Genomic DNA, 22,325 nt, shown 5'->3' on the forward strand with positions numbered 1-22,325 from the left:
TTTGCAAAAATTTGGAAACACAATTTTAAAATGGATGCGTTGTCAGACTGAGAAATCAATGTAGATGAGCAAGGGTGATATGCTTGGCAGCAAAGTGATGAGCTCATATTCATATAGGTTAGGAGATGAAGGACTGGTCAAGATAACATTAGAATTGTCAAATCTATGATTTGATGATAACAGCATGAATAAGTTTTGGCAGCAGATGAATTGGTCAGGGCTGAAACTGGGTCATATTACAGAAGTGGGTATAAATGGTGTTGAAGCAGATATGGTCAGAATTTCAACCTGAGTTAAATATGACATCAATGTTTAAAACAATTTGGCTTGGTGCCAGGACAGATGCCAGGGATGTAATTGGTCACTAGAGATGAGAGGTTGTGAAAGGGGTTGCAGGCAAATACTTCACACTTCTAATATTTGATTAGAGGAAATTTCTGATCATCCAAGACTGGGTGTTGGATGAGAAGTAATGACATATCAGAGATGCTGAAGGGGATGACAGATGTTTTGCAGCTCCACCTCAAGCAAGAGTGCTCTGCAGATCTAAACAGATATCGTGTTGAGAGATCACTTGGAAGAATTCCCTCATTCCCAATTGATTGGAGTATTTTTAATTGAATTGCATTGATGACAGCAAGCTCTCTGAACAGCCAATCACATTAAACAATACTGACAGAATCAACCAGAACATGAAAAACACAAATAATGAAAACACGTTTTTCAAAAAAAAATGTGGAGAACAAAATAAAGCTGGGTTGTAAACATAAGGTTAAGATAGAGGGTAAAATATGTATAAATGTTTAAAAAACTAGTTTTAAAAACCTATTAATGAAGATTAACGATTTTAATAACATAGAAGGAGGCTGCTGTAGACCACAATATAAAAGGCTGCAGAGAGATAAAGAGATGGACAGACATTGCTTTTGTCACAATCACAGAAGATATGAATTGTGAGTTTGGTGAGAACCATTTTTATGCTAAAATGACCTGAAAACTTGACTGGACTTTTCAAATAAAGGTATGTGGTTCCAGAAAAAAAAATGGAAAAAATTTGGGAGTAAACATGCTCAAAGACCTGAGGGTGAAGTGAGTTTGGAGATGGAGCACAAAATAAAACAAAAAACTGCATATGTTTAAAATCTGAAACAAAAACAGAAATTGCTGGAAAGACTTAGCAGGTCTCATATCTTTATTGGAGAAAAAACAGAGTTAATATTTTGAGATATTTGAGACTGGTTTTTCTGTATAGATGCTGCCAGACCTGCTGAGTTTCTCTGTTCAGATGCTGCTAGATCTGCTGAATTTATCTAGAAATTTCTGTTTTGTTGGAGATAAAGCAGTTGTTTGTAAGGGTAAGTTAGTTTTTTTTAAGGAGAGGGGTGATGATGGCAGATATTAAGGAGATCAGGACAATACCTGAAAAGAAAGAACCATTATAATTGCTGTTAACATAGGGATCAGGGAAGAAAGTTGATGATCAACGATTTAAAGGAAATAGGACAGAGGGCGTAGGAGTGTAGGATATGGAATGATGTTGCGAGAAAAGTAAATCATTACAATAATTACTGCACAAGATCATAAGAATTTAAGTGTGTGTGTGTGTGTGTGTGTGAATGTTTGAGAGGGGGCATAAAGACAGAGGGCAAAAATGATCAAGGATTGTAAACTTCCAAAAATCAGATTTCTATCTTGCATTGGATACCTCCTATCACCTTGGAAGACCTAACACCAATTTAAAATAGGGATCCTTAAAATAGATGCTGTGCAGATCTGATGTAATTTACCGTTATATGATATGCATACTTATTTGACTTTGGTGCTTCTATCACCACTGGCCTTGCTAATTTAGGATGTGAACTCTGCACATTGCTGTCAAAACAAGAACTCTATCTGATTTTTCTTTGCCTCAATTGGTGGTAAACAAAATAAAAAACTCAGCTCATGTGTCTCAAATTATGCAACTTTATAAGTTTCAGGAGTTATACTTTTCCATTGGTACAAAGATGCTACCCAAAACAATAACTAAACAATGCTCATGGAAGAAGCCAAAGGAATATGGTGATATTTCAAAAGCTGTCCTCCAGTTTATATTGAGTGTAATGAAACACACATCTTACTCAGTGCAATAACTGACACTCAAGAATCTAGCATCTAGTGTTAAGCAATTTTTGAACATCGCATATGCCATTGTACTCAACATCCTTCCATTTCACCCCTTCACCTGTATATAAGGTGATGGTTCTGAAAAAATGAGTGCTCATATTACATTGAGCATCACCATTGTGATGTAGAGACAAGTTCTGCTCTAGTTTTGGAGGGACCAAATGTGCCTGTACAAGTTTTCTATGGTGCTAGTAATTATGCCTGATCAAATATAGTTGCACACTTTGCTATTATGCAATAAATGTTGTTATTGAACAACACAGCCTCTTCTGTAGATAGTCCATGGTGATGAATCCTCCTACCAATAATCACTAGGTAGGAAGACAAAACAAAGGACACTGTTTGCAGCAGACTACCTTGAACAATCCTGACTCAGCAGAACGTACTGTAGAGGTGGTAGTTACCATATGGTATTGGAATAGTCATCTGAGAAATAACACATACCCTTCACTCTCACTTTGTGGCAGTAATGCAGTTAATTGTAAGAAAGCAACTCACTAAGTTTACTTAAGCAATGTTTTCTAATCCTACTACTAATGAGAACATAACAACATAACACGCAGAAACCATCACTTATAGGTTTTCCTCCAAATCACAAGCTATCTTTGTTTTGACATGTACTCCTTCACCATTCTGAAATTTCTTATGGCAACCTCACTACCAAGATATATAAGGCCTCAGAAATCAAAAGATGAACAAAAATGTCACCTTGTTTAAGCATGTAATATCGTGAGAAAAAACTTCGCTAAAATTGCAATCCACCTGTTTTCAGTACTAAATAGTCACAATTTAAATGGAGGAAAGAGTAAATACATTACAACAATCAGCTTGTAACCATTGTTAAAATAAGTAGCAACATGATTTTGTGAATGAGAATAGCATATTGATATTTTAAAAATTATAACATTTACCTGATGTCTCCCTTGATCTATATAGACTTCAGTAAGGCATTTGACAAGGTTCCCCATGGGAAACTGGTTAGCAAGATTAGATCTCATGGAATACAGGGAGAACTAGCCATTTGGATACAGAACTGGCTCAAAGGTAGAGACAGAGGGTAGTGATGGAGGATTGCTTTTCAGACTGGAGGCCTGCAACCAGTGGAGTGCCACAAGGATCGGTGCTGGGTCCACTACTTTTTGTCATTTATAAAAATGATTTGGATGTGAGCATAGGAGGTATAGTTAGTAAGGATCCAGTCCTTCAGAGTTCCCTACATGCCCTTATCCCACGTACTTTTTGCGTAGACAACTTCTACTGCCTTCTGAAGATAGACAAAGCCAACACACCAGGACATCCGATCGTATCAGGCAACGGGACCCTGTGTGAGAACCTCTCTGCCTATGTCGAAGGCATCTTGAAATCCATTGTACAGGGGACCACCAGCCTCTGTTGCGACAATACAGACTTTTTACAGAAACTCAGCACCCACGGACTGGTCGAACGGGAACACTCCTCGTCAGAATGCTACACCAGCATTCCCCACAATGACAGCAGCACAGCAACAGCCTCAATAATCAATATCAACAACTGCTAATCTCCAACACCATCCTACAACTCATCCGCTTTATCCTTGACCACAATATTTTCACCTTTGACAACCAGTTCTTCATCCAGACACATGGAACAGCCATGGGGACCAAATTTGCACCCCAATATGCCAACATTTTCATGCACAGATTTGAACAAGACTTCTTCTCTACAGTGGACCTCCAACCAACACTATACACCAGGTACATTGACGACATTTTCTTCCTCTAGACCCATGGCAAGGAGTCACTGAAAAAATTACACATTGATATCAATGAGTTTCATCCCACCATCAAACTCACCATGGACTACTCTTTACTCTCTGTCTCATTCTTGGATACAAGCACCTCACTCTACTGTAAACTCACGGATAACCTCACAATGCTGCACTTCTCCACCTTCCACCCAAAACATATTAAAACAGCCATCCCCTATGGACACGCCCTACGCATACACAAGATCTGTTCAGGTGAGGAGGAACATGACGGGCACCTGGTGGTACTCAAGGATGCCCGCATAAGAACGGGGTACGATGCTCAACTCATCGACTGCCAGTTCCAACGTGCCACAGCAAGAAACCGTAATGACCACCTCAGGAGACAAACACGAGCTGCAACCAACAAGGTACCCTTCATTGTCCAGTACTTCCCCGGAACTGAAAAACTATGCTATGTTCTTCGCAGCCTCCAACACATTATCAATAAGGATGAACATCTCGCCAAGACTTTCCCCACTTCTCGCCTTTAAACAACCACCAAACCGCAAACAGATCATTGTGCGTAGCGAACTGCCCGGCTTTCAGGAGATCACCATACAACCTTGTCATAGTAGACACTGCAAGACGTGTCAGAGTGTCGACTCGGATACCACCATTAGGCGTAGAGACACCACCACCCACCGTGTACGTGGCAGGTACTCGTGTGACTCAGCCAACATTGTCTATCTCATACCCTGCAGGCAAGGATGCCCTGAGGCATAGTGCATTGACGAGACCAAGCAGAGGCTACAGCAACGGATGAATGGAATACCACACAACAATCAACATACAGGAGTGTTCCCTCCAAGTCGGAGAACACTTCAGTGGCCTGGGACATTTGACCTCTGACCTATGGGTGACCATCTTCCAAGGCATACATCAGGACAGGCAACAATGCAAAGTGACTGAGCAGAGGCTGATAGTCAAGTTTGGTACCCATGGGGATCGCATCAACTGGCACCTTGGGTTCATGTCACACTGCAGGTGACCCCACTGCACTATACACACACAGACTGGCGTACACACACAGACAGATGCACACTTTACAGATAGATCCTCCTATATACACACTCCAACAGAGACACACACACTCCTACAGACCCATACACGCATGCAGACCCTCTCTCATATAGTCACACATACACTCACGCATACACGGACTTATACCTCTTTACACTCATAACACCACCTCCCACCACCACCACCACACACACCCACATAAGCTTGTGGGGTGAATTTGTACTTGCAGAATTACATTTTATTCTGCTCAAAAACTGCATGAATCCTTGTGCGATTTTATAAATCTGTTTTTTAGATAAGAATCAGTCTGAACATCGTGGCACAGACAATCTCACACAGCGTACCTCACACCTTCAATGCATTACCTGGACTGATATGACACCAATTGTTAAAGTTCATATGAGAATGTAACTTTAAAAAAGTTCTGCTATTTACGTATTAAAGAACTGAAACCAACATATTCATTCTGAAAGATCAGAGACAACAGTACGGGTCTTTTTCAATATATAATTTCAGTTACATCACACTATAAACGTTTGTTATAAATTCTGTGTCTTATGATCTTATACTCCACAACCACCTGATAAAGGAGCAGTGCTCCGAAAGCTAGTGCTTCCAAATAAATCTGTTGGAGTATAACCTAGTGCTGTGTGATTTTTAACTTTGTACACCCCAGTTCAACACCGGCATCTCCAAATCATGTACAATACTACTTGGACTTTCTGCTTCCGCACGAATGATTGACAGGCGGCACGCAGCCAATCAGAAGTCACAACAGCCACCGACGCAACACGTCGTAGCGCCTGCGCAGATTCAGGCAACTACCATATGTCTGAAAGAGATTTTAAAAAGTGACAGAGTGAGGCAACAGTGTGAAAAACATGGGGAAAAAACAGAAAAACAAGAGCGAGAATAAGTGAGTGTGCAGCTATTTACCATTTTGTTTATTTGCCGTATATGAGATCGGTTGCTGCGGGCGATGGGAGGAATTAAGGGAGAGGGTTCCTTGACTAGGCCGCTGGACGGATCTGGTCCTCCTGCTCGAGTGCGGAGAAGCCCGTGTCCCTACTGCTGACATGACGCAAGACGGTCAAGTTGGTGTGCTACTGATTGGGGTTAACATTACTTTGTTTTATGGAAATGGGAGGCTCTCTTCACTCCTTTCCTCTATGATCCTACGTTACGTTTTTAAGGAATCGCTTGAACTAGAATTTTGTTTCTACGTATAGTTTTAATCCAGTAGTTTTAGGGTCATGTTAAAGGTACATCACAAATTTCTTGCCCTCAAGATTATGGGCCATAACCAGAAGATATTAATCCGATGCAGACTTTATATAGGTTTGACTCATCATGGATTTTTAAGTATGTTAACAATCCTGTTGAAGTGGCAAAGACAGGCTGTGTGAACATGATGTTACCACCATAACTAATAGATTGAAGATTAGTGTAGAGTATAACTTCATCCTTTATTATGATATCAGTTGCAAATCTTAGTCAAAACGTGGCTGCTTATGTTGCCTTGGCCTTATCCATTTGTTATCTTCTGCTTTGTGAGCCTGGATGATACTGAGTACTGTAAACTAATTGCACAATCAACCTGTTCAGATGTGTTACAACATACCTGTGAAGCAGGTGGGACTTGAAACTGGATGTTCTGGCTCAGAGGTTGGCATACTATTGCTATGCCACCATACCCCTTCCATAATCCTAGTTACAGTCAAAAATAGAACTTACAAGCTTATCAGTGCACTTAGTGAGCCCTTTGCTAACTTATTCATGTTGCAGTATGTATCTAATTAGAGTAGTTCTAGCATCTAAGGATCTAGTTAGATTTGTCTTATTCTGAAGATTGCCCCAGTTTCAGTGATCAGTTTGTCCATTGAAAAGGATATCTAACATTTTCAGATTCTGTTTGATGAAGCTCAACCGTTAGCCAGGAAGGACCCAAAGAGAGAGCTAAGAAGAGCCAGGAGGGGACATGGGAAGTCTTTGGCAGGTAGGATCAAGGAAATTTTCTATAGGTATGTCAGGAATAAAAGAATGTCTAGGGTAAGATTAGGGCCAGTCAAGGACAGTATTGGGAAGTTGTGCTTGGAGTCCGAAGGGAGAGGAGAGGAGAGGTGCTAAATGAATATTTTTAATCAGTATTCTCACAGGATCAAGATCATGTTGGTGAGGAGAATACTGAGATACAGGCTATTAGACTAGGCAGGATTGAAGTTCACAAGGAGGATGTGTTAGCCATTCTGGAAAGTGTGAAAATAGATAAAACCCTTGGGCCGGATGAGATTTATCTTAGGATTCTCGAGCCAGGGAGGACATTGCAGAGCCTTTGGCTTTGATCTTAATGTCATCGTTGTCTATAGAAATAGTACCCGAAGACTGGAGGATGGCAAATGTCCCCTTGTTCAAGAAGAGGAATAACCCTGGTAATTATTGACCAGTGAGCCTTACTTCGGTTGTGGGTGAAATTTTGGAATGGCTTATAAGAGAGAGGAGTAGTTTGATTAGGGATAGGTCGTACCTCACAAACCTTATTGAGTTCTTTGAGAAGGTGACCAAACAGGTGGATGAGGGTAAAGCAGTTGATGTGGCGTATATGGATTTCAGTAAAGTGTTTGACAAGGTTCCCCACAGTAGGCTATTGCAGAAAGTATGAAGGCATGGGATTGAGGGTGATTTAGCGGTTTGGATCAGAAATTCGCTAGCTGTAAGAAGACAGAGGGTAGTGGTTGATGGGAAATGTTCATCCTGTTCAATTTGTAGTGGTGTACTGCTGTTTTAAAAAATTCTCAAGGTCAGGTTCGTAGGAGAGTAGTCTGACACAGAACAAACGACCAAGAGGCGAGTCTGCTAGAATATGGGCATTTTATTCCCCGCAGCGTCGCCAGAACGGGTCTGGCTTATACTCACTCTACATGTTACCAAAACTGGGAGCCGTCAGTTCTCGTAGAGCGGTTGCCAACAACCCACGCTCGGCGGTTAAACGTAACCCCGGAGCAGACTCACCGAACTGGAGACTTTTCCAGCTGATATACTCTTTTCCAGATATAAACATTCATGTGAACAGCAGAGCAAGGCTAAAAAACACATTCCATTCTGGTTACATACAGATAAGAAGATTCACACGGGACTAAGCAACACCTCCATTCCGGTTAGATTCACACATGTATTGGGACATAATTTTTAACCGTTTCACCACATTCCACTGCTTGGAATTTTACACCACAACTGCAAGGAACTGTTTTGGGGCCACTGCTGTTTGGCATGTTTATAAATGATCTGGATGAGAGCGTAGAAGCATGGGTTAGTAAATTTGCGAATGACACTAAGGTCACTGGAGTTGTGGACAGTGTGAAAGGTTGTTGCAGGTTACAGAGAACATAGATAAGCTGCAGAGCTGAGCTGAGAGGTGGCAAATGGAATTTAATGCAGAAAAGTGTGAGGTGATTCACTTTGGGAGGAGTAACAGAAATACAGAGGACTGGCTAATGGTAATGTTCTTGGTAGTGTGGATGAGCAGAGAGATCGTGGTGTTCATGTGCATAGATCCCTGAAAGTTGTCACCCAGGTTGATAGGATTGTTAAGAAGGCGTACAGTGTGTTTACTTTTATTGGTCGAGGGATTGAGTTTCAGAGCAGTGAGGTCATGTTGCAGCTGTACAAAACTCTGGTGCGGCCACTCTTGGAGTATTGCATACAGTTCTGGTCACTGCATTATAGGAAGGATGTGGAAACTTTGGAAAGGGTGCAGAGGAGATTTACCAGGATGTTGCCTGGTCTGGAGAGACGATCTGATGAGGAAAGACTGAGGGACTTGAGGCTGTTTCATTAGCGAGAAGAAGGTTAAGAAGTGACTTAATAGATGCATACAAGATGATCAGAAGATTAGATAGGGTGGACAGTGAGAGCCTTTTCTCTAAGACAGTGATGGCTAGAATGAGGGGGCATTGGTTTAAATTGAGGGATAATGGATATAAGACAGATGTCAGAGGTAGTTTTTTTCCCAGAGTAATAAGGGTGTGGAACGCCCTGCTTGCGATAGTAGTAGACTCACCAACGTTAGAGCATTTAACTGATCATTGGATAAACATATGGATAATAATTGAATAGTGTAGGCTAGATGGGCTTTAGATTGGTTTTACAGCTTGGCGCAACATCGAGGGTCGAAGGGCCTGTACAGTGCTGTAATGTTCTATGTTAACATGAAAAGCTTTGAAAATTAGTTTGCCTGTATAATTAATCACCTGTTCAATGACTATACCTGTATTATGTAATTCCATGGGAATTTTACCTCTATGTTAAGAAATATAAATAAGTTCACCTTTCTATTGATAGGCTGGAATGAACCCGCACATCTTGTGACCTACATGTAGCACTTGGGTGCAGTTCCTTGCACCTTATCAGGTATTCAATCCTGCTATTAACAACATAAAAGTGTTCACACGCAAGTTTTTAAACTTCTGAGCTAGCTAGAAAATTTGATGATCAAAAGGGAGGCAATGGACTGGTGGTATTAGTGGCAGACTGTTAATAAGTTGGTGATCGGAGTTCAAATCCCACTATGGCAAGTGGTGGAATTTGAATTAATTTAAAATCCTGCAATTAACACACTAATGATGACCGTGAATTCATAGAAACAGAGAAACAGGAGGAGGCCATTCGGCCCTTCAAGCCTGCTCTGCCATTCATCACGACCATGGCTGATTATCCAACTCAATCGCCTAATTCTGCTCTCTCCCCATAACCTTTGTCCCGTTTGCCCCAAGTGCCGCCCCTTGAATACATTAAATGTTTTGGCATCAACTATTTCCTTTGGCATTGAATTCCACAGTCTCACCACATTTTGGTGAAGATATGTTTCCTCATCTCCATCCGAAATGGTCCATCCCAAGTCCTCAGACTGTGATCCCTTTTGGACACACCCACCATGGGGATCATCCTGTCTGCATCTACCATGTCTTGTCCTGTTATGATTTTATAAGTCTCTATGAGATTCCCCCCCACCACCACCACCACTCGTCTGACCTCCAGCGAAAACAATCCTAACCTAGTCAATCTCTCCTCATATGTCAGTCCCGCCATCCCTGGAATCATCCTGATAAATCTTTGTTGCACGCCCTTGAGAGCAACAGCATCCTTCCTCCGAAAAGGAGACCAAAACTGCACAGTATTCTATATGTGGCCTCATCAAGGCCCTGTATAACTGAAACAATGCATCCCTGCTCCTGTACTTGAAACCTCTCGCAATGAAGGCCAACGTACAAATACAATTTGCTGCCTTTACTGCCTGCTGCACCTACCTTCAGCGACTGGTGCACACTTCCCTCTCCCATTTTACAGCTGTTCAATCAGTAATCTGTCATCTTGTTTTTGCTTCCAAAGTGAATAACCTCACTTATTTATCCAAATTATACTGCATCTGCCATTGATTTGCCCACTCACTTACCCAGTTCAGATCATGCTGAAGCATCTTTGCATCCTCGTCACAGATCATTCTCACATCCAACTTGGTATCATCTGCAAAATTTGAGATGTTACATTTTGTTCCCTTGCCCTAATCATCAATATCTAAGGTGAATAACTGAGGTCCTAGCACTGATCCCTCTGGCACCCCACTAGTTACTGCCTGCCAATTTGAAAAGAATCCATTAATTCCTACTCTTTGTTTACTCCCTGCCAACCAGTTTTCTATCCATCTTAATACGCTCCCCCCGGTTCCATACACTTTAATCTTGCACAATATCCTCTTAAGCGGGCTTTGTCAAATGCTTTCTGAAAGTCTAAATGTACCTTATCGACTCTAGTAGTTACATCTTCATAGAATTCTAACAGATTTGTCAAGCATGAATTCCCCTTTATAAATTCGTGCTGACTCTGCCACTGCTTTGTAAATGCTCTGCTATAAAATCCTTGATAATGGATTTGAGAGTTTTCCTCACTGTTGAAGTTAGTCTTATTGGTTGAGAATTCCCTAATTTCTCTACCACGTCTTTTGAATACTGGAGTAACATTAGCTACCCTCCAATCTACAGGGATTCTTCCAGGGTCTATAGAATCCTGGAAGATGACCACCAATGCAGCCACTATTTCTAGAGCCACTTTAAGTACTCTGGGATGTAGAACATCTCGCCCTAAGGATTTATCCATCTTCAATCCCATCAATTTTTCCAACACCATTTTTCTACTAATATTGATTTCCCTTAGTTCTTCTCTCTCAATAAGTTTTGCATTCTGTAACATTTCTGGTATCTGATTTGTGTCCTCTTTTGTGAAGACAGAGCCAAAATATATATTCAGTTACTCAGCCATTTCTTTGTCCCCTATTATACAGTCTTCCATTTCTGTCTGTAGGAGACCTACATTTGTCTTCACTAACCTTATTCTGTTCACATATCAATAGAAATTCTTCGTGTCTTTCATTATGTTTCCTGCAAGCTTACTTTCGCACTATATTTTCTCTTTCTTAATCAATCCCTGGATTCTTCTTTGCTGAATTTTAAACAGCTCTCAATCCCCAGACATATTGTTTTTCTTAGACAATCTGTATGCTTCTTCCTTGGTTTGGATACAATCTCTAATTTCCTTTGTAATCCATGGATTGGCCCTCTTACCCATTTTGCTTTTGTGCTGGACAGGAATAAACAGTTACTGCAGTTCCTCCATGCATTCCTTGAATGTTTGCCATTGCCTATCCACTGGCATCCCTTTCAGTAACTCTCCCCAATCCCTCATTCCTGATGAAGGGCTTATGCCTGAAACGTCGATTCTTCTGTTCCTTGGATGCTGCCTGACCTGCTGTGCTTTACCAGCAACACATTTTCGGCTCCAATCTATCAATGCTAACTCACACCTCATATCTTCATAGTTTCATTTATTAAGATTCAGCAGATTAAGATTCTGAATCAACTTTCTCACTATCCATCTTGATACAAAAACAGTGTCAATTGTCAGAAAACCCATCTGGTTCACTAATGTTCTTCAGAGAAGGAAATCTGCCATTCTAACCTGGTCTGGAATTTGTGTGATTCCAGATTATCATCTGTCCTCTGGGCAGTTAGGGAAGACAATAAATTCTGGTCTAGCCAACGGTACCCTGATCTCGTGAATGAATATTTTGGAAAAGTATCATTTAATAGTAGCCATTATATTATATCTGGCAGCAGGGTCGACAGCATATTTCTGTTTTTTAAAATCATAGACGTTGACAACTGCAATTTGCTCATTGATCTATTGCTCAAAGTTATGAAACAAGTCATCATTAATCTTCAGTGACAGAGGTTAAATTCATAAAATGTGACACTGATAAAGATCGATTTATGGTTGTTTGTGTGAGCAGGACTGAGTGTAAGAGGAAGGAATCTTGAGAAAGATTACATTGATGTGTATAGATCAAGAAATCTGAGAGGAAGTGGTGCATGACTGAACAATCTAGACTTCAGGGATTGTAAAATATAAAATGTGCTATGTTTTGAACACAAGCAAAATACTGTGGATGCTGGAAAATAGAAATAAATGTTAAAATGCTGCAAATACACATTAGGTCTGACAGCATTGTGGACAGTAATAGTTAACATTTCAAGTTGTGACCAACATCAGACTTGGAGTCAGAATCATCATAGCTTTCAAGTAGAAATATGAGAGGGAGGTTTAAACAAAACAAAAGGGAAGCTTATTAATTGGAGAAAATCACAATCTCAAAAGAAGTGGATCTTGGTAAATTGTTGGAACTGTGGCCTGTCAAGTGCTTATGCCTTGATGAGCTTCAGCCTATGATCTTAAAAAAAGCAGCTAATGATATAGTTGATACATGAGTTTTAATTTCTCAAAACATCTTTGATTCAGTGGCAGATGAAGTTCAGTTCAGAGAATTTGCATTGATGAACATGGACAGACAACATAAAAGAACTGTGCAAGACTTAAGAGGGTGCTGGAGCAGTGGGATGTGGGTAGATAAATGCATAGAAATTGGCAGGAGAGCAGTTTTTAGAGCAAACAATAATCTGGACTTTATTAACAGGGTTCAAGACTAAAGAGGTTTGGCTGAACTTTTTATATGACACTTGTTAGACTCCGACTGTAATTTCATGTGTAGCTTTGGGTGCCATTCTATTGTTATTGGCAACCACTCGCTAACCAGTATGATTGTCCGTCTAGGAAATTCTGTGCTACTGGTCAGTTACACCACAGGAGTGATGTGAAAGTTTTGGAGAGAATCTGGGAGAGATTTACAAGAGTTGTTTCGGGGATGATATACTTCAGTTAAAATGGTAGATTGGAGAGGTTGGAACTGATCATGAAGAGAAGCAGGCTAAAAGGAGATTTAATAGAAGTTCTCAAAATCATGAGGCTGCATAGAGTAGCTAGGGAGAAATTCTTCCCATTCATAAAAGGATCAAAAATGAGATGGTACAGATTTCAAGTGAATTGCAAAAGTCGTAAATGTGATTTGAGAGAAGAATTACCTCACATGGGTTAAGTCTGGAATAAGCTGCCTAGAAATGTGGTCAAAACTGGTTTAATTGAGGCATTCAACAGCTTTAGATGATTATTTCTATTTTATGTGTAAGGATATGGGAAGCAGGCAGGGGAGAGTGGCACTAAGTCATAATTTTCCTTTGCAAAGTTACTGAAGACGGCATGGGTTGAATGGCCTCCTCCTGCACCATAATACTTCAGTGATTCTGAAGAGAAATATAAAATGGGGTGCAGCAACAAGATATCCTCTGGCACAAAGTGGCAGAGATAGAAATGTGTTTCTTTTAGAAAGATAGCACCATTCAGACGACTAATGAGTGGGTAAGTTTCTTTCAGAGAGGTAAGTACGTTCATTGGAGAATTAAGGCCTGTGCGAGCTTTGGTTTACCAATGCATTTCAGCAGTCTCTGAAAACAGTCAGTGCAAAAGAAAAGTTCTGTGTGGTGAAAGCTTAGGTGATATAGAAGAGAATATTCTACATGGCTGTTGAATGCATAAGTTAAGTGACCCCCTGGTGAGGAATAAATCAATTATGTTAACAGCTTAATGGTCTCTTGAAGAGATATGAATTAGAGACATGGTGTAGAGTGAGTACAGAAATTTGCTGTTAAGAAACCAAGTATAGCCATGCCTACTGAATAAAAGCTTTATGTGGAAACAGGCTAACTCTGAGTTTTAAGGTGAGGATAAGAAGATTGAAACTTCTTGTTGAAACACCCACCCCCAGTCCTGAAGAAGGGTTAGACCCGAAATGTTAACTTCTCCACCTCCTGATGCTGCCCGGCTTGCTGTGTTCTTCCAGCCTCCTGTTTGTCTACCCACGGGCTAATTGGCTAACAAATGCTATATAAATGGGGATCAGGTCTGGAGCCTTTCTAATTTTCATTTTTAAAATTTTGGCTGAAACCGTTATTGAACGAGCTTAGCATTGCAAGCCTTTGGTCTTAATATTGTCATTTATAAAAAGAAACACTTCTTGCACAAAATACATTCTGATATTTTTTGAAGCAGATTTTAAAAAGCTTGACATGGTCTTATTCACCTTGGTAGGTGCAAATGAACATTTCCTTTGGCTACATTAGTAAGTAGAATAAGCAGACCGAGTTGGGGAAAGGTGTAGAATAGGTTCGAGTTTATATTTGTCCTTATTATGACAAATTCCTTTGGTTATTTGTTTATGGAAAGAATGCAGTGGAAGTAACATGCTCCTCTTGGCAGGAGTGAAAAATTTGTAAGTTAACTCATGCTTTATTTTTGCAGTTTGCTACTACAATGTATTACTTTGTGGCTCACTGCTGCCTCTCAGTGCCAAGGACCAGGGTTCAATTCCAGCCTTAGGCCACTCTGACTGTGTGGAGTTTCCACATTCTCTTTGTGTTTGTGTGGGTTTCCTCCGAATGCTCTGATTTTCTCCCGCAGTCCAAAGATGTGCAGGTTATTTGGAATGACTATGCTAAATTGCCCATAATGTCCAGGGATGTGCAGGCTAGATAGATTAGCCATGGGAAATGCAGAATTACAGAGATAGAGTAAGGGATGTGGATCAGTGTGGACTTGATGGCCTGAATGGTCTGCTTCCACATTGCAGGGATTGATTCTGTGATTCTATGATTTATTGACATTACAGAGTATTGTGATAATCAGAAGCTACTGACTTTCATTTTGGCTACAATTTTTTTATTGAGATTCCATGGTGAATGAGGTGGTGCATTATGCTCTTATAAAAGGAAATATTTTTGTATTTAAAAACAATTGGTTCCCATTTTCCCACTGAGCCCATTTTACAGGATAGGTGAAACTTGCTGTTGGAAAATGTATTTAGAAGGCTTTTGAAGGCACAGACAAAAACATGAAGGTGAAATGGCTTTATTAGTGAATTGTAGAGATATGTGACAAAACAAAGCATCATGGCAGAGAGAAAGAAATGGATATCAGAAGAGACCTCAGTGTCCGAGAAGCCATGGTATATGAGTTGGCAGCATCTAGTTGGAGAGGATTGCTCAGAAATGGTAGAGCAGGAATGTGGATGAATTTGACAATAACACCTTGAAATTCATTCATTTGGGGAAGAGAATCAATTACACCAACTTGTATTGTGCCTCTGCTGTAGATGTGCACAATTCACTAAGTAAATATTCCAAGATCCAAACTGACAGAGCTCATCAATAATGTGGATCATGAAGCTTGCATAAGTTGATTTTTAATGGATGCTTGGCCTGAAGTGTGGACATTGGGTAAATTAATCATTGAAATGATGTGTGTGTGAATTAGAAGATTTTTCTCCCCCAATGATCAGCTGACAGTTTTGAGATGTTGAGGAAAAAAAAGAGATTGGTCTCTCAGCAACAAATAGAGTGTTTTAGTAGCTGATAATTTGAATGCTGAGGTTGCACAACTTGTATACACTCCTTTAAAAAAAAGTACCCTTTAGAATAAGGCATCCATTTTAACATATTCGAATACACCTGACAAATAAAAGTTCTTATTAAGGCCTGTGGAGTATTTGAGAGCTAATAAATGAGTCAATTTGAAAGTGTTGAATAATTAGTGAAATCCAAGGTACCTGCAAAGTATGATTAGAAAACATTGTATTTATTCCACCCTTAAAATTATTAAGCTAACTCCAACGAGATTAGTGGGTACAGAAAGTCATGTAAAATTCATTTTATATTAAAATTACTCAGCCTGTTTATATCCAACTAAAATTAGTTTTTTGACTAATTTATTAAGCAATTTGCCAAAATCCTTAAAATGGAATTTGCCATATTTAGTAAAATTATTTTTATTAAATTAAGTTTATTTTATATACTGTTAAGACATCTATTCAGGTATAATTACATACATGATCTAAGATTTTCAATGCAAAGTTTAATTTACTGTTACTAAAGAAGCACTATGTAACAGACAAGCCAGGGTATGTTAACTTCTGTGTTAAGAGTTTACTCATACATGATTTATTGCATGATATATGTAATGTCCAGACCATGGACAAGGTTCCCTAATTCATTTATAGTTACAGATGGGATACACCCAATTATTAAGCTTGAGGTGAAGAGGGATAAACCATCCAGGAGATGGTTTGCTGTATAGTGGGTCATCAGCCTCTCATCTTTGTCATCACAAGAGGTTGCAGTGCAGTCTGTTTAGCAATTTCTTTGACCGTTTTAGTTGATGTGTCCCTTTGATTCCATAAAGAATTTTTTTTAAACTCCTGCAGCTATTGTCTCCAGTAGTCCTCAAAAAAAAAACACTTCGGCATTCAGGGTGACCGTGACACACAGGATGAAATTTATGAAGTGTTCCCTGTTCCCCATTGGCATCAATAATTTTAACCAATGTGCCTCATTGCAACTTTTGGTCATCAACAAGCTCTCAGAGAGGATCTATTCAATTAGTGTGCATTTTGTATGGGGAAAAAAAATTGCCTCAGTCTCGAAAAGTCTAATTAGCAGAATTGGTACAGCTGTACTTTCAAGAAAGTGTTATGTTTTGTCATTAAGCTGGCCTAAATTGTGAAGTTTCTGCCTTCGCCTTTTGATTTTTCAGTTTGGCTAAATAGTCAACAAGATGCAGTCCAAGAAAACACGTACCTTGTTTGCAGAGCACCAATATCCTATTAATTTAGGAATCATCATTCATAGGCAAAGAGAGTTTGATTCAATTTTTTTTCATTTCACAATTCACCATATCATTCAGAATTAGAGCAGACCTCTTGTCATTTTGTCATGTTACAAATTGTAATGGCTAATTGTTGTGGAGCTAGTTCCTGTTTGGCAATTAATGATTTTGACTTGGTTTCTGTTTGGCTGATTTTCTTATAAAAGTCTGCTGAAGGATGCTTACTTTTTGAGAAGTTTGACTGTTTTCCTTCACGTTGTAAGCCAGCAGGATTGCTTTTCAGTACAGCATTCATGTATATAAATGTGGCAAATCTGTTAAATATCTAAGCTGTGCATGAATGCAACTTGAAACTGAGGCGGCAGAGGGTGACCAAGAAGGAGAGGCATCACTTTGGTGCATACATTGCAGTCTGGAAGCAGTCACCTGCACTGGAGGGAGGATCATCTGGCAACAGCCCCCCTGATCAGCAGCAGAAAGAGCATCGAGCACCAGGCAGCTGAGAGGGAGAGGCATCACTTCAGTGCATACATTACAGTCTGGAAGCACTCATCCGCACTGAAGAGCAGAAAGTCATGAGCCTGATATCAAGGAGCTGGATGCATTCAGGATCATCCAAGATGCTGGGCGCTTCATGGATAAGAGTGATGTGGGACACCGTGCTCTATGGTCTGTTCCCCGGGGTGTGAACCGACACGAACATCAACTGTGCCTGGAAGACCATCAACTCGATGAAAGATGCTGTTTGGTCTGCCCGAAACCTGCTGGTCTTCCAGCTCAAGGAGTTGACCCTGATGGAATGTGCCAGTTTGCAACACTCAAAGGTCCAGGACTATGTGCTGAGCGTTGCACTGAAGCTAGGGGCAAGGCACAGTCGGGAAAGACCACTGTCCTTCTGCTGCAGAATAATGGGGATCCGTTCGGTAATTGGGCCCTGCTGGTGCCGCCACTAAATGCCAAGCGGTTGAACAGTGAACATAAAGAATGGTAAATATCAACGACACAATTTGCTCTTGGAAAGTAAAGACAGTACACATCTAAATGGCATCAATTGTACATGTACCAAAATTTTCTATGAATAAAGAATATTTTTGAAATAAACAAATTTTTAAAAAATTAGTGAAATTGTTGTTACATGTGGGACAGGTCTGGCCTGTTCCGCACGACTGTGCAGCGGCAGTCACCTAAGCTATCTTCCACTTCATGTGGAGACCGAAGACGGACTGTGTCCGAAGGGACACCTTTATAAAGAACTGGACAAAGGGGGGAGACAACACATCCATTACTACCCTCATCCTGATGGCCTCCTTTGTATGTGCTGCATCAAGTTGTGTGTGGATCTCCGGTATGCAAACACGTGGGCGGCACGGTGGCACAGTGGTTAGCACTGCTGCCTCACAGCGCCAGAGACCCGGGTTCAATTCCCGCCTCAGGCGACTGACTGTGTGGAGTTTGCACGTTCTCCCCGTGTCTGCGTGGGTTTCCTCCGGGTGCTCCGGTTTCCTCCCACAGTCCAAAGATGTGCAGGGTCAGGTGAATTGGCCATACTAAATTGCCCGTAGTGTTAGGTAAGGGGTAAATGTAGGGGTATGGGTGGATTTCGCTTCGGCGGGTCGGTGTGGACTTGTTGGGCCGAAGGGCCTGTTTCCACACTGTAATCTAATCTAATCTAAACCATGATGAAATGTAGCTATTTAATGAAACTGTCATTTCCTGATTGCCAACTGTAATGTCACTTGTATCTGCTCTTTAGAAGCTCATATTACTGTAAAAAATACATTTAGCAGAAAGATTAACAAAAATCTTTAGTGTTGTCTTTGAAATCTTCAAACGTTTCTTGAAATCCTTCAATGTTCTTGACTAATCCGCTTTTTGTGGCAGAGAATTCAGTAGGCTCACCACTTTCTGGATGAAGAAATTTCTCTTCATCTCAGCCCTAAATTACTTATCTTGTGTCCTTAGATTGTGACTCATGCTTCTGTACTCCTTCGTCATTGGGAACATCCTTCCTATGTTTACCCTGTCCGGTCATAGAGGTGTACAGCACGGGAACAGACCCTTTGATCCGCTTCGTCGATGCCAACCAGATATTCTGAATTTAGGGCTAGTCCCATTTGCCAGAACTTGGCCCATTATCCCTCTGAATCCTTCATATTCATATACCCATCCAGATGAATTTTAAATGTTGTAATTGTACAGCCTCTGCCACTTCCTCTGGGAGCTCATTCCATGCATGCACCAGTCTCGGCATAAGCCTATGCACTCTAGTTCTGGACTCCTCTTGTGGTACCTTTATTGAAAGCCTTCCAGAAAGTCCAAGTAAACCACATCCCCTGGCATGCGTTTATCAGTTCTGCCAGTTACATCCTTTTAAAGTGGACGACACGGTGGCACAGTGGTTAGCACTGCTGCTTCACAGCGCCAGAGACCCGGGTTCAATTCCTGCCTCAGGTGACTGACTCTGGAGTTTGAACGTTCTCCCTGTGTTGCGTGGGTTTCCTCCGGGTGCTCCGGTTTCCTCCCACAGTCCAAAGATGTGCAGGTCAGGTGAATTGGCCATGCTAAATTGCCAGTGTTAGCTGAAGGGGTAAATGTAGGGGAATGGGTCTGGGTGTTTTGTGCTTCGGTGGGTCGGTGTGTGGACTTGTTGGGTGAAGGGCCAGTTTCCACACTGTAACTAATCTAATATTCCAGTGGATTTGAGCATAATTTCCATTTTGTTAATCCATGCTGATTCCGTCAATTAAATGTGTTTAATTGTTACTGATTACAATTTGTCCTGTTTCTGACTGAGGGACCTATGTTTTTCTTGACCAGGCTTTTTTTCTCTGCAAAAGCTTCTGTGGTTATGTGGTTATGATTATATTTTTCCTGTGAGCTTTTGCTCATTCTCTATTTCCCCGCTTTAATTAATACTTTGCTCTCCTTTGCTGAAATCTAAACCTCGTGTTCCCAATCCTTACGTGTGCTTTTTTGGCCATTTTGTATGGCCCTTTTTGTTCTAATACTATCCCAAATTTCCCTTGTTAGCCGTGGTTAGCCATCTGTCCTGTTTTTATTTTTGTGCCAGACAGCATTGAACAATTGTTGCGATTCCTCCATATGCTCTTTAAATGTTTGCCATTGTCTATTCATCATCATTCATAACGTTCACACCTCATGCCATCGTACTTTCCTTTATTTAGATTCAGGACCTATGTCTCAGAATCAACTGTCACCCAACATATTTATTGATGTATATAGATTACATTAATTATGCCCATCAGGGATGGGGATTCAGATTCTGTTGCATTCCCTATTAATATTGGTATTCTTGTGTAAAAATTGGTATATTGTCACCCATCACTGTAGTAGTACCCTGGGAATCAAGCCCTACTGTTCTCAGACTTGTCACAAAAGTTATAGGCTTTATCCACATATGTACAATTCTCCAATTTACCTTTTCATTAGACCAAGGTTAGCAGAAAGCACAGACCAAGTTTTCTTTTCTACCCAACTAGAATTAATATTTATTGCAAATAAATAGGTTCTAACTGCAGGTACGTAACTATGAATTGTTGACATTTAACTCCATGGGATTCACAGATGTGATCGTTTTTCCTTGCTGTTCATCAATTTCTCATCTCCAGGTACTTTACATTTCCTTGCAGGAGTCACATAGTGGTTGGTTCGCAAATTGCAAAATCTTTTAGCTACTGGTTAAAAACTATAAATTTTCCGTCACTGAGGGGAAAAATAAAATGGTTTTCTTTAGCCTTTTGATATTGCTATTTTTTTCCAAAGATAGAATGAGAAACACCATCTTTCCTTCTGGTGTTCTGTTCGCACACCTTTAACTACATAGGAGCCAATCACTCCACAGACCAATCAGCCAAATCTCATTTTTTATACACCCCCAGATAGTAGCGCATCGGTAACTAACCTTCCCGTAATGCATGAAAAAGCAGCAGTGTTAGTTCATTTGTTGCTTGGGTCATAATTTATCGCCCATCCCTAATTGCCTAGAGGGCAGTTGAGTTAATTACAATGCTGAGGATCTGGCGTCATAAGTAGTTTGGAGCAGATCTGATTGGTGGATTTGCTTCCCTAGAAGACATTTGATGAATCAGGAAAGTTGTTGTGACCACAAACAATGGCTCCACAGCCAACATTAGGCTTTTAACTCCAGATTTTTATTAAATTCAATTTCCCAGAACATTATCTTGGGTCTATGGATTTTTCATCTAGTGATGTAACCACTACACCACTACCTCCTTATTTATAATGAGTGAGGGTAACTTTTTTTTAAAAAGTGCAGCAATCTCTTTCACAATCCTTTTTCTCCCCGGCAGTTCTTTTTCCATTTCAGTCCACAATCAAAAATACAGAAAAATAAACAATACAATCTTTACATTATTTGTTTTTGTTCCTAGTGCCAAGGATGATATTGATATTGATGCATTGGCAGCAGAGATTGAGGGAGCAGGAGCTCCCAAACCTAAACCAGTTAGTAAAAAGAAGAAAAAGGATTTTGAGTAAGTATTAGTTTTGGATTGCTTTTTTTTTGTGTTTGTGTTCGCATGTTTTCTTCTGTACTGAGTTTCTCTTTGTTCTCAAATTCCAGGGAAGATGATATACTAAAAGAAATTGAAGAACTTTCTTTAGAGATTCAAGAAACAAAGGGTCATAATGAAGCAGCCAAATCTTCAGCCAAAGTAAAGGTTTAACTTAATTTTACCATTTTGAGAAGGATACTTCCAGAATTGTACTTCTTTAGCTTTTGCCCTGCAGTGTTTATTATCACAAAGGGAGTGACTAATTGGCACTGATATTTTAGTTCTAGATAAACTATATTGTATGTTCTCTGATCTGAAGTTTCTGATCCCATACCCTGTATGTGCCAAATATCATTTACTTCCTTTGTACCATCACCCATTTCCACACCATCTCCAGCTGATTTACTGTGAAAAATTGCTTGTATTGAACACTCCCTTTTAACACTTTAGTTAATTCTAGACATGGATTCTCCAGTCTTCTCTGAATTTGAGCTCACTTAAACTTTATCCATATTGCAACAATTTTTCTTATTCATTGCTCTGTTCTTGCTGACTCATATTGGTGTCTGATATGACATTGTCTGATTTTAAATTCTCATTTATGGTAAGTCCCTCTGTATCCTTAGAATCTACTACATTTGTACCTCTGCAATTTTTCAAGTCTCCTAGAATTTTCTCCTCTGCCCACTGTTGCTCTCCTCCCTTTGTCATCCCCCATTTAC

At 40.3% G+C, this 22,325-nt stretch overlaps 1 protein-coding gene and 1 pseudogene across 2 annotated transcripts in view; both read left to right on the top strand.

Annotated features, from left to right (window-relative positions):
* Nucleotides 1–3,798: 3,798 nt before the first annotated feature.
* Nucleotides 3,799–5,827, top strand: LOC148149783 (uncharacterized; annotated as a pseudogene).
* The window catches only part of eif5b (eukaryotic translation initiation factor 5B), a 94,809-nt gene continuing 78,256 nt past the window's right edge, over nt 5,773–22,325 (top strand). The window contains exons 1-3 of one of the 2 annotated variants that reach the window (XM_043691680.2): nt 5,773–5,888; nt 21,481–21,582; nt 21,672–21,768. In XM_043691680.2, the coding sequence (XP_043547615.1) occupies nt 5,854–5,888; nt 21,481–21,582; nt 21,672–21,768 (234 nt within the window). In that variant the 5' untranslated portion in view covers nt 5,773–5,853. The remainder of the gene's footprint in view (nt 5,889–21,480; nt 21,583–21,671; nt 21,769–22,325) is intronic. The other variant, XM_043691682.2, reaches the window with a different exon arrangement.

The sequence above is a fragment of the Chiloscyllium plagiosum genome, unplaced genomic scaffold (genome assembly GCF_037043375.1).
Source record: "Chiloscyllium plagiosum isolate Xiang-an unplaced genomic scaffold, Cpla_swu_hap1 HiC_scaffold_6, whole genome shotgun sequence".
NCBI lineage: Eukaryota > Metazoa > Chordata > Chondrichthyes > Orectolobiformes > Hemiscylliidae > Chiloscyllium > Chiloscyllium plagiosum.